Source organism: Mercurialis annua, linkage group LG5 (genome assembly GCF_937616625.2).
Source record: "Mercurialis annua linkage group LG5, ddMerAnnu1.2, whole genome shotgun sequence".
Classification (NCBI taxonomy): Eukaryota; Viridiplantae; Streptophyta; class Magnoliopsida; order Malpighiales; family Euphorbiaceae; genus Mercurialis; species Mercurialis annua.
Genome location: NC_065574.1, coordinates 50,620,773 through 50,634,444, shown reverse-complemented (window position 1 = coordinate 50,634,444; position 13,672 = coordinate 50,620,773). Strand labels below are relative to the sequence as shown.

The window sequence follows — 13,672 nt, the reverse complement described above, 5'->3', positions numbered from 1 at the left end:
TATTAACAAGAGAATAATTATATTAACAAAAGAAAAATAAATCTATAATAATATGTGTACAAAAAATCACAAAAAACCTAAAAACCTAAATAATCACAAAAAATCTAAAAGATGACGTCGAGGAAACCAGCGAAAAAAAACAATGTCGAGGAAACTAGTGGAAAAAAATGACATCAAGGAAACAAGCCGAAGATAAACGACACAGAGAAAATCAGCGTAAGAAAAAACGACGTCAAAAATATCACAGGAAGAAAAACAATATCAAAAAAACCAACAGAAAATAGATGATGTCGAGAATATCACTGGAAAAAAATACAAGGAAACCAGCGAAGAAAAAACAGTATCGAGAAAACCATTAGAAGGACGACGAAGAAACCACCACAAAAATGCCAATTTTTTTATACTCCTAAATTTGAGAAGCAGTTGCTTTTTGGAGAGTGATTTAAAAAAAAGAGAAAAAAAGAATAGAGAGATTTGACTGGAAGAAAAGAAAAAAGAACGGCTGTAAATAAAAAATTTATGTTTGAGTAAATAGAGTTTTAATTGAAAAAGACTCATTTTACAAATAAAATCAGATATAGAACAGCAAGAAAAATTAGATGAATATAGCTAAAAATATTATAATTACTTTTTAAAAATAAAATAGTTTTAAATAATCTCTTTTTCTTTTCTTTTTTAGGAAAAATATCTCTTTTTCTTGAAAAGCAAAATTGACCTAGAAATACTATTATACTCCCTCCGTTCCAATAAAGTTGTACACTTTACCTTTATCACACAGTTTAAGAAAAGCAATTATTGTTTATGAGTTTTGTAAAATTTTTCTTACTTTTCTTGTCATACCCCTATTTAATATAAGGTCCACTTACAATTTATTTTCAATTTAGGAAAAAGGGTCAAATGAGCCCTTCATGTTTGGCCTGAGGAGCTGATTGACCCTCTATGTTTGGAAAGGTGCTAAAACACACTTAATGTTTAAAAAACAGCTCAAATAAGCCCCTTCTTTTAACAACGTTTTAAAAACCGTCAATTATTGCTTAGGTGGAATCTGACATGGCTTAATAAACTTGAGGTGATTTAAATATGCCCTCAATGTTTAGCATACTGTTCAAATATGCCCATCATGTATAAAAATGTTCAACTATGCCCTTCACGTATAAAAATGTTCAAATATGCCATTCATGTATAAAAAGGTTCAAATATGCACTTTATGTATAAAAATGTTCAAATATGTCCTTCATGTATGAAAAAGTACAAATTGAATTTGAGCATCAAAATACTCCGCTTAATAAGCCCGCGCGCCTGGTCGAGCTTTAATAAAAAAATGCATTCTTTATTATTTTATATATAAACACAATAATTGTTTTATTTTTTTAATAAAATTTTATTTTTAAATATTTATACAGATAATCATATCGAATCGAGCTTCAGTTTTAATCATTCTATCGGGTTTGAGCTCAACCTTCTAAAATGATATTTTGTCAAATTAAGTTTCAAACTTTAAACTTTAAAATTGAATCGTTCTCGAAAGTGATTGTATTTTTCTTAGAATCTACTCTATATTGCTAATATCAAATGATAATAATATCTTTTGATACGAGACAAATTTTTAAGGCTTCAATAGGCCATCTCATTCGGTTAATTTGGATAGAATAACTGAAACTCGAAACCGACAGAGATACAACAAAAAGACGTATTTGAACCTTTTCATACATAAAGGATGTATTTGAATCTATTCCTATATAAAAGGCGTATTTGAACCTTTTCATACATAAAGGGCGTATTTGAACCTTTTCATACATGAAGGGCATATTTGAACCTTTTCATACATGAAGGACATATTTGAACCGCATGTCAAACATTAAGGGCATGTTTAAACCACCTCATGTTCAAAGAGCCACATCAGATTCCAGGTAGGCAAGAATTGACGAATTTTCAAACGGTGTTAAAAAGAGGGACTTATTTGAGCTTTTTAAAAAACATTAGGTGTGATTTAGCACCTTTCCGAACATAGAGGGTCAATCAGCTCCTCAGGCTAAACGTGGATGGCATATTTGACCCTTTTTCTTTCAATTTACTCATTAGTGGATTTTAAATAGAGGCAATATAAAAAAATTGAGTGTAAAAGTTAATTACTTTTTGAAAGTGGACAAAAGTTTTAGGACAATTTTTTTTTCCAAAGTGGACAACTCTATTGAGACGGAGGGAGTAGTTAAAAGCATCTCCTTAGATTATCAAATTAGCTATGTCTTTTTAGTGGATAATACTTTCCCTTTAATAAATTCTATTAATTTGTCTTCAAGTTTAAAGCGAGGAACACAGCGAATTCATCCACTTCTGATTAGATAAGATCGACAAATTTATGAGTATAATTAGCATATTCATTCACTTCTGAGTTACTATATTACTAAAATTCAATTACAGTTTAAAAATTAAAAGTATCAGTTCAAAAATGTCTTTATTTTCCAATCTTTCACAATTACTCATACCTTCTTTTAGAGTTGCTAATCATGGTGACGTAATTCAACATGCTATAGAGAGCAAACATTGAGTTAATTAGTCATTCTTACCAATTCAAATAGAATAAATGGTCAACATGACCCTCAAATTTATATTTAAGAGTCAAATAAATATATTTTAATTTTTTAAATTAATTAAATTTTTAAATTTTATATTTTTATGGTCAAATAAGTCATTTTAAGTCCATTTTAATTTTATAAGTCAATTAGATCTTCAAACTCTCTTAATTTAACACAAATTTGGGAATTTAATTCATTAAAATGATCTATTTAACCTTAAAATATAAATTTGAAATTCTAATTGATAAAAAAAATTAAAACATATAAAAAAGTACATATCTATACTATATATAAAAGCACGGATGGGGGGGGGGACAAGCAAATTTACGGAATACCCCTTTTAAATTTATATTAAATAATGGTTTTATAGTCATTAACAAATTAGTTATTTAATTAATCACTAAAAAATATTATAATTAGAGTTTTAGCCTTTTAAATTTATATTAAATAATGGTTTTATAGTCATTAACAAATTAGTTATTTAATTAATCACTAAAAAAATATTATAATTAGAGTTTTAGTTAAAATAAAATTGTATATGGCAAAGGAATGCTAATTGAGTATGGAAACAATAGCTAATCTTTCTCAAATTAATTAATTAAATTAAGGCAAACAGTTTTAGTTATTAGTTAGGTTTATGTTCGTTTTTTTTCTTTGAAAATATAGTTTCTGAATTTGAACCTGTTAAAAATATTATCAGTTTCTGTTCCCCAGTCGTTTTTTATGACTGTAAGAACGGTCCAACAACAAAAACAGTACTAACTTAAGCACCTGATCCTCCATAGCTTACGGCAAATTTCAAGGAGAAACCATTAGTTTGACAATTAAAAATAAAAAAGGCTAAGCATAACCACATACAGAGCTTAGCTAACATTAAATACTTTTACAATAATTAAAATACTCACATATTTTATAGTAATGTCAATCATATATAGCTTAGAAAAGTTTACTATTTTAATAATTTTACACATTTTCATTTTAATTTTATTTAAAATTAATGATTTAAAAATACTACTCCTAATCCTTATTTATGACTACTTGAAAATACTAATATATGAATATATACATAGACTAAAAAAATATATATGGAAATCAATATAGACTGAAAAAAGAAATGCTATAAAATGATGACTAACATTATAATACTATAAAGCACTCAAATACCTTTATACTATAAAATTTACATTTAATAACTTTATTTTCGATTTGATTATTCGGTCCATTCAAAACTTTTTAATGATTAAATAATTTTATTAATAAAAATCTATGATATTATTAATCTAACAACAAACAACTAACTATTCAAATTCTTTTGCTTATGTATTTGTTATTTAAAGGCCTATTTAAAAGGATTGAACTACTTAAATCATCTATGTATTTTACAACTACTATTATTTTCATTCGAAAATTAAAAATGTCATTTTTTTCAATCGTTAATACAATATTTTCCTTTTTAAATAATAAAAATACATATTACGATTTCTTTTCACCATGTTATATTTTTTTAATTTTTTTCTTTATTTTCATAATAAAATTTATAAAATATAAACTAATGAATCACATTATGAGACATATGTAAAAATATAAAAATAAACTAATTTTAATTTTATTTTAAAATGATAATACATGAATAGACGAGTCACGTTACGAGCCACGTGCGTAGCACGTAAAGCAAGACTAGTAATAATAATGATGACGATATTTTCAGATTATATTTTTAACAGGTTCAAATTTTCCTTTCTAATTTTATTTTGAAGATAATAGCTAATTTTATTTTGAAATCCTAAATGAACAACTATTTATTGACAAATTCATTTGGCTAAATGGACAATTAAATAAAAACGGAGGCAGTAATATTTTTGCTTATTATCTCTGTCTAAAAAATATCTCAATTGTGTTCTGATTCGAATATTATATACATCTTTCTACATGTTTAATAAAGAATTTAAGGGTTATATGGTAAATGAAAAATGAAAGAATTAAAGTTCTCATATTCTGAAAGCAAAAGAGATAGTCGAGGGACATTCAAAATCTGAGCACAGCAGGAAAACGGTCATGATTAGCTGGAATCCGCCTCCTGATCAGTGGGTTAAGCTAAACACTGATGGTGCTTATAATGCTACTTCTGGCATAGGCAGAGCGGGTGGGATTATCAGGAATTCTCATGGGCAGTGGGTTAGTAGTTTTACTATGACAATTGGGAAGTCCTCGATTCTTGGGGCTGAGCTTTGGGGAGTTTGCAATGGTCTTCGGCTGAGCTGGGAGCTAGGACTCCGAAGGATCATTCTTGAAACGGATAACATGGATGTGGTTCGAAAGCTTGGGGATTCGTCGCTGGCAGGTAGTTCTTCTGCAATTTTACATGCCGTTCGTGCTCTTCTGTCAAGACAATGGTTGATTCAAGTTCGTCATGTGTATCGCGAAGCCAATTTCGCTGCTGATTTCTTAGCTTCTTCCAACCCCGAGCAGGTGATTGGTGTCACAGTTCACACTGAGGTCCCTGCTGGTTTGCAAGCTTGGTTGATACATGATCTTCATGGAACTTCTTATGCTAGAGATGTTAGAGATGATTTATCTTAAGTTGTTTTAGGTTTTTTCCTCCTCTTTAATTTGTATCAAAAAAAAGATGGTTTCACTTGCTCTATGCTATTAGGTCCTTGATTGATAGAGATTGGGAAGTTCAAGTTCGACATGTTTTTAAAGAAACAAATACGGCGGATCATTTGGCTTCATTGAGTAATGACAATTCGATTGGTTTATCGACTCATTCGTTCATTCCTACTAGTCTTTTGTCGTGGATTATGCATGATTTTAATGGCGTTTCGTATAGTAGAAGTATTGTTGCTTAGTGTCTTTTAGGCGTTTTATCTCTTTTCTTGTATAAAAAAAGATGGTTTCAGTTGCTCATTCAAACCTTATTTTTTAATTATTCAATTTAATGGAGGTCAATCTATTATAGTAAGTAATTTGATGAAGGATATGGGGAGAGGGAAGAGATAAATTGCTAAAATTTAGCAAGCTATATAAGACCATTGGAAAGGACAGTAATATCAAAATCTTAATAACTGGTTTGACCCTATCAAAACATGATATGGAAATATCGCCATCCAATAATAATAATAATAACAACAATAATAATAGAAAACAACTCTAGATATGGCGGCGGTGATTTCTTCTCTACTAGCCCCAGCAGCTCCAGTCCAAACAATCCGATCAGGTAATAGTCTCCATGCTACAATTAACAGTATCTTTAATCACATAATTCTATTGTGATTTACTTCGAAACTTATCCTACAAATTGGTATTATGATGATATTGAAAAGATTTTTGCGAAATTTAGTATTCCGGGAAAGGTTACGCCAGCTTGACAATTGAACAAACTGAACATGAAATTCAAGGGTAATTGATTCTAGGGGTCACTGTACTTTTCAAGAATTGTAAAATGGTGACCGAACTTCAAAACGTCACAAAATGGTTACTAAACTTTTAAATATGTGATTTTTGGAAGTTTTTAAGTGTTTTACGGTCTAATTAAACATATGTAGTAATCAAAATTTGATTATTAATGAGAAATAATATCTTATATTTTATATATACATACAATCAACAAAAAATCGACTCGAAATATATTTTTTCAGTGCCAAAAATCCTTCTATCATAACATAACCAAATAATATAGTAACTAAAATGTTATATTTTGAAGTTCGGTCACCATTTTGTAATTTTTAAAAACTATAATGATCTCCAAAATCAATTACTCTGAAATTCAGATTCCTTCGAATTTTGACTCTGGTGTTAACACAACATAAATTCTCAGAGAGTTAACCCTGATGTATACCGGCTCTTGCAAAATTAGGGCTTTTTTCTCAAAGTTCCCTAAACCTAGATACCCTACTGCCATGCATATTTCACAGATTCCACATGAATTCAAGGAATCGATCTGGGATTCTGGATCCTATGCACAAGTTGTTAGCAAGAAACCTATTACTTATAACTCCCCATCGATCTCCACAGATACCTTCAAGAATTTGATTACCGTTACGGTTGTTTATGTCAATAAACTACTTCATGTTCATAGTTTCTCAAAGGATATTGAGGTGGTTTATGAATCAATATCATTTTTAAGTGGCTGATACATTATGATTAATTTTCATAATGAATCATATTTGAGCGTGTTCAGGAGGGATTTCCCTGTGATTACAATTTTAATTATAGTGAATGTTATGTTTGGATATCTTTTTCTAGAATTCCAATTTCAATGAAGATTTTATTATGTTTCTTGGAGATGGTCTTAGAACAGCCATATCAATTCATCCATCGGTTACGTTAAGATATAGAATTGATTCAGATTATATTCTAATTTCAATAGCCTCGCCTTGCAACGAACATGACATTCCGGAGACAGATTTTCCGTCATTGGCTAATGGTATGATAGATTGTAATCCTGAATTGGATTCTGGCTCAGATTCCTCTAAACAAGCTGTTTATGATACTTCCTTTAAAGAAGTTGTTGATGATACTTGTTTTAAGTCACCTTCTATGGGACTAATTTAGTTGTGCTTAGAGATAATATGACCATGAACAATGCTACTCAAAGACGGAAGTTCAATTTTAGCAGCAGTCCGTCCAACAGATCCTCTTCTTGATCAGCAACTTCAAGCCTATAAAGGAGAAGCAAAGAAGACATGGGAAGTTGTGGTAAATTTAGACTTATTTTAAGAGAATTTGGAGAATGATATTATGGATCTTCTTACTTATAAAATCTCTAAGGAGCTTGAAGATCCATAATATATACTGTATTCTAATTTGCTAAGGTGTCTCAGTCAATCAAGATCCATAATACCGAAATATCTCTAAAGAATGATACTAAGGTGTCTCAGTCAATCAAGATCTATTTCTGTTTTATGTTGTATACACTTAACTTCATTACCTGGAATTGCTGGTGGGGTATCTCCCATTTCCGCAAGGAACGCTCTATTCGTTCATTTTTTTATTATATAACTCGTCGTGTGATTTAATTAAGAATAAAATTTTCCTACAACCGAAACTCCTACAACCATTGACATGACACTTGTTGATTAGTCTTTTTCAATACGTTTAATATATCTATAAAGTTACATTTTAAATTTTTATATCTTACATAAAACATGTCCACATATTGAACAATAGTATGATTATTAATTTCCAATAGATTGTCTTTTCTATATTTTAATTTTTTTAGACGGTAGTGTTGCATATAATAAAACGAGAGTTGGAATGAATTTAAAAAATGAAATTAATAAAAATTATTAAATTAGTTAACTAAAAATATATTTTTATAAGTTCAACTACTAAAAACTTTTATGAATATTTTTTTAAAATAATACATTATTTTAGATAAATATATTTTTCATCCATTTTTATTTTTTTAAATTATGGTAAATTACATTTAAATGATTTTAGATAATTGTTACAATAGTAAATTACAATTTAGACTATATATTATTATTAACATATGAGTTAATTTTCATTAATTTAATTTTTCATTCATGATAAAATATTAATAAAAAATATAGTTTTAGGAGTATTATTTGGAAAAATAAAAAAAAAATTATTCTAAATAATTAAAATATAATTTTCAATAAAATATAGGAACTAAAGTTATAACTTTATAAATATATTAAGATTAATTGCACATGCATACACGAACTTTACCCTAATTTACAATTACAACATAAACTTTGAAACTTGACAATGTCAGTAATCAACTTTCATTTTTTGGCAAATTGGTACACCGACCAATCACGCAACACATGGCGGTATATTACAATGTCCACGTTAGTGTTTGTCGTGTTTGGTGTATCGATTTGCCAAAAGTGTATAGTTGGTTACTAATATTCTAAGTTTAAAAGTTTCTGTTAAAATTGCAAATTAGGGTAAAACTCGTGTATGAATTTACAATTAGCTCAATATATTAAATGTATTGAAAGAGGCCAATCAACAAGTGTAATGTCAATGGTTGTAGGAGCTTGGTTGTAGGAAAATTTTATTCTTTAATTAAATACTAAATGAGAAGTTATGGATGATTTAATGAATAGAAGATGGCTTAATTCACCAACATGTCCTTGCACTTTTTTTTGTACGTAAAATCACTGCACTAAAATACTCTATCATTAAATTCATGCATTTTCACTTTCATATCCAGAGGTCCCGTTGTTAACCTTTTATTAGTGTGTGTAGTACACGCGCTAATGAGAGTAATTGTTTTTTGTAGCTTGCTAAGGTCCCTGCACTTTGATATTATAGAAACAAAATTTCCTATAATTATTTTTATAAAAGTAAAAAAATTGATTTGATTTTAATATTATATATATATATATATATAATATATAATTTGTTAGATCAGTAATATGAGATGTTAATGCAATTTAATTATTTTTTCATAATATTTGAATAACAATAAGGACATAAATTAAATTAATTAAGTATTATATTTTGTAAATGTATTAACTAGATGTTTTTAAAATTTATTCTATTTTAATAAGATTATATTAATGATCATTTTATCAAAATAAATATGATTTAAATATTATAGTATATATATCGTAAATGAGATCTTTACTTGAAATATATTAAAATTTAATTTTTAAAAAATTGAAGCCGATTTAAAAAAATTAATAAAAAATTAGAAATTCATTCAGAGTTCCGCCTTATATGTCTCCGAAGTTGTCATCTTTGACTTGTAAGCTTATATAATACACTCAACTTCAAAATTGACATATATCAGGATCGATGTTTTTTACACTTTTAAGTGCGATGTTGTTATATTATTTTTTAAAAAAAGCATCATAGGTATAGAATATCAATTAATAAAAAAATATTATAAATATTTTATTTTTGTGAGTTAATATTTACTTTTTAAAATAAAAAATTTAATTCACTTTTATTTTTTAATATAATGAAAAACAATTAATTTATTATACTTTTTATTTAAAGCTAAGTAATAATAATTTAAAAGTTAAAAAAAATTACATTAACATCACTTTATTAAAATAAATGATGGATACCAAATCCCAAATCTTATCATAACTACAGTGGAGTCAAGTCACACGAGATGCACCCTCCAAAAGAATACCAACTCTCGCCCAAGGGTAAGAGCCAAACATAACGAAAGTATACACACATGATACAATTTCAAAGTAAAATTAGAAAAAATTGATTGTCACGTGTTAAAGTTTAACTGTCACGTATGCATTTTAACCGAAAAACATCATTTAAAATAATATTACATTTAATAACAAAAATAAAATAAAATAATATTTAATTATTGGTGGCAAAATTATTTTGATGATATGTGAGTGGGACAGGAGGCGGCCACCGTTACCCCTTTTTCCTCCCTTCTCCTCCCATCCCAGATTTAAAAAGTAATTTGACATTTTTTTTTGACTATTTTACAGAATTAATCTAGTAGAGATGCTCTTATTTCATTATACTTAATTCATAAGGTAAAAAAGGGAAACAAACATCACAAATAGCTGAAAATAATTCTGCTAGAAATCATACAAATAATTAAAATGATAATTTATAGGCGATTAAAATCCCATCAAAGACGACGGCATAAGGTGAGACCATCTCCGATAGAAATTTGAGAAATCTCAATGCGAGAATCGTTAGCTAGAAATTCATTAAGTTCTATTATGGCCTTTCTTGCAATCCTGACAGGCTCTGGAACATCATTTTCTTGTTGAGCAACAAACCCAAACCATAAGGTATTATCATAAGCAATGATTCCTCCAACCTTGACCAGTTTCAGCAATTGTTCATGATACTCCTTATATTTGTGTTTCTCAGCATCTACGAATGCAAAATCAATATTTTCCGCACCCGAATTCTATAAACAATCGATATACCCAAAAATAAGTTCAATCTATTAAGTGAAACTCTAAAAATATTATTTCTAACACATTTTCCGCACACTAAAATCCATTAGTTAAAATGTGAAATACATACCTATTTTATTTTGGACATTTTAATTAATGAAATGACAAACTCTAATCCTTTTTTTTGTAATGACAATAGATAACAAAATCAAATAATAAATTCATCCAAAAATTCAAACGATTAAGTGAAGCTCTAATTAATCTCTAATAATAGCATTATCTCTAACATATCCTACATCGATCTCGATAATTCATGGAATTCATATAAATTAATCGAGTTGAGGTAAAAAGGTTCCAAATTACTTACGTTGTCCAACATTTTGGTTAGAACAGATTCGGCATTTGAGTTGATGAAATTGATTTTGTGCTCTACGCCTGCCTTTCGAATGAATTGTAATCCGACTTCATAAGCATCTTGATTTATATCTATTGCTGTTACCTATTGTATATCACCACAAAAGTTTATATATATAATTTTAATCTACATATTTGTAGTAAACTAACACAAATTGTATGTAATATTCTTTGACAAGAGCAAATTTAAACGGTAAATTACCTGAGCATCATCAGCCAACCCAAGTGCGGTTGCTAAGAGAGAGTATCCGGTAAAAACTCCGATCTCCAATGTTTTCTTCGGATTCATTATTTTCATTAGCATTGTCAAAAATTGCCCCTCATCAACTGGCACAGCTTGTACACTCCTGCATGATAATTACTCTAATTAAAATGATGAATCATATTATGTAAATTGAACACGGACTTTTAATTTTTACAATCTAAAATATGAATTTTCATTTTGTTTTATAATTCAAATCACCCATTAAAAATCTGATTACTTGATGCTGATTTGAAACACTAGACCCCAAAAACAAAAATATGCTAAGATGAGTTTCTTCTCCATATCAATCTAATTTTCGCAACTCTTTAAAACATTAATTTGCCAAAATTTGTACACTACCAAAACCTCTATGCAGGTCCTAAATTTTTAAATTGTACTAAACATATAGTGCTAACTTTATTTTTTTTTAATGTTATCAAATTTTATTTTTCTTTTAGAAATATGTTTCTGACCTAATTTTACTGGAGAGGCAATCAGAATTTAAAGAGTATTCGCCAAGTCAAATAATTTAGTTATCAGTCACGTCAATTAAAATTTATTTTAAATTGGAAAATATAGTTTATTGACCTTTTTCAACGTAAAAAATATTCATAATTTTAACAGTCACATCATTAAATTAGATTTGAGACTTTTTTTCTGAAATAAAATTTAAAATTTGGTGACTATAAATAAATAAACCGATGTTTATCATCCTTTTGAAAGTTTAGTGACCTAAAGATAATTTGACCGGAAATATATCTACACTGTTACCTGTATCCAAATTTGTTGACAGTAGCTTCTCGTAAATTCTTGAGTTGCTCATGCTCTCTAGGATATACGCTAGTTTTATATATGTACTGCCAGAAAAGAATGCAAAATTACTAAAAGATAATTATTCATCTAAAAATCTGTGCATCATTTGAATCGAGAATTTTTAAAATCTATGGATGTAATGTAAAATCCACAAATTTATAAATTAGACCATTTGAAATAAATATAAAATTCATGAAGTTAAAGAAATATATTTAAAATCATTAAATGTTAACACAATTAATTGATCATTTGTCAAAAAAAATTGATGGATACTTCCTAGATGAAATTTTAAATGACGCATTTTAGAACATGAATTTTTAAACTATGAATTTCGGCCGAAATTCATGAATTGTACGGATTTTTTTTCCTCTAAAATCTCAATTCAAAACGGTATCTTAATGAATCGCTATGTAAAATTTATAAAAATAAGGCATACCTCTTTAAGATCATCTGTCTGGAGGATGCCTTTAGAAGGAAGTAGATTCATGAGATTTAATTTGAAAACTATAAAAATAAAAATAAAAATTTATAGATGAACAGCTTGAAGAAGGCGAGGTGTGATGAGATGCATAACAATCGTTTTGTTTTTTTAAGAGAAATGGACAATATTTGTTATATTAAACGTTACTAAAATAATCTGTATGATGACATATTATAATTACAACATTTGTCTATTATGAATTTTGGGTTTTGCTCTGAAATTTATAATTTCTGCTTGAGAAATTTACCCAAAATAGCGTTGTTTTTGAAATATTTTTCTTTTTACTATGTATTTTCTCAGCCTTCCATACAAAATTTGTGATTTTCGTTTACTCTCCCTCATTCGCGCCTCCTCCTCCACTTTATATCCAAAACTTGCGACTTATATAGTAGCGATTCTTAAATTTATTGTGTCATTTCTTTTAAGATAACAATAGACTTTTCGAACGGAAGGGTTTTGTTCGATGCATAGAAACTAACGAGAAAATTTGCAGCCGTTGTCAAGATCCGGCTAGCCTAGCTCGTGTGATTTCATCCGTTGTAGATTGTAAAAATGAAGCGAATGGAGAAAAGTATGATTTTACTTCGTTATAATTTTACCTTCCTTTTGTCTTTAAATCGTGTTGCTTTGATGAATTTTGATTGAAAGTGTAGTTTGAGCATATTATTTTGAAACATTAATAGTTAATGACTATAGCACAGCCTACTTTAAACTGCATTACATTATTTCTAGGGTTAAATGCAAATTCATACACCAAATTTGACCTAATTTGCAATTACAACATAAACTTTTAAACTTTGCAATGTCGGTAACCAACTTTCATTTCTTGGCAAATTGGTACACCGACCAATCATAAAACGACAAGTGGCGGTTTATTAGAATGTCCACGTTAGTGTTTTTTGAGTTTGGTGTATCGATTTGCCAAAAGTGTAAAGTTGGTTACTGACATTGCCAAGTTTCAAAGTTTATGTTGTAATTGCAAATTAGGTTAAAGTTGGTGTATGAATTTGCATTTAACCCTTATTTCTAACGTCTACGAAGGCTTGATTGGCACCACCCTCGACAAATAAAATAAAATGTTAGAATTATTGAGCGGAAGAATATTTATTCGGAAATATAAATGACAAAATAGAAAAATAAAATAGACACAAATGATTTACGTGGTTCGGCGTAAGCCTACTCCACGGGTGAAAGAGAAGTAAAATCCACTATATGAAATAAGGAGTACAAATGAAGAATATCACTCAAAACTCAAAACTCAAATACACTAGAATTGTGTAACTCT

The 13,672-nt window shown here is 28.4% G+C and overlaps 1 protein-coding gene across 1 annotated transcript; it reads right to left on the bottom strand.

Moving 5' to 3' along the window:
* Window positions 1-9,908: 9,908 nt before the first annotated feature.
* Window positions 9,909-12,580, bottom strand: LOC126682821 (caffeoyl-CoA O-methyltransferase-like). The gene is made up of 5 exons (XM_050378584.2): window positions 12,343-12,580; window positions 11,865-11,950; window positions 11,052-11,196; window positions 10,803-10,934; window positions 9,909-10,446 (listed from the first exon to the last, which is right to left on the bottom strand). The coding sequence occupies exons 1-5, from the start codon at window positions 12,391-12,393 to the stop codon at window positions 10,159-10,161; spliced, it is 702 nt and encodes a 233-aa protein (XP_050234541.1). The 5' UTR covers window positions 12,394-12,580; the 3' UTR covers window positions 9,909-10,158.
* Window positions 12,581-13,672: the final 1,092 nt, after the last annotated feature.

Excerpts from the sequence above, each read along its gene's own strand:
- LOC126682821 (XM_050378584.2), bottom strand. The coding sequence starts at position 12,393 with ATGAATCTACTTCCTTCTAAAGGCATCCTCCAGACAGATGATCTTAAA. Across the intron at positions 11,197-11,864 it reads GTCAACAAATTTGGATACAG|GAGTGTACAAGCTGTGCCAG; the intron begins GTAACAGTGTAG and ends ATTATCATGCAG. Across the intron at positions 10,935-11,051 it reads GGTTGGCTGATGATGCTCAG|GTAACAGCAATAGATATAAA; the intron begins GTAATTTACCGT and ends GATATACAATAG.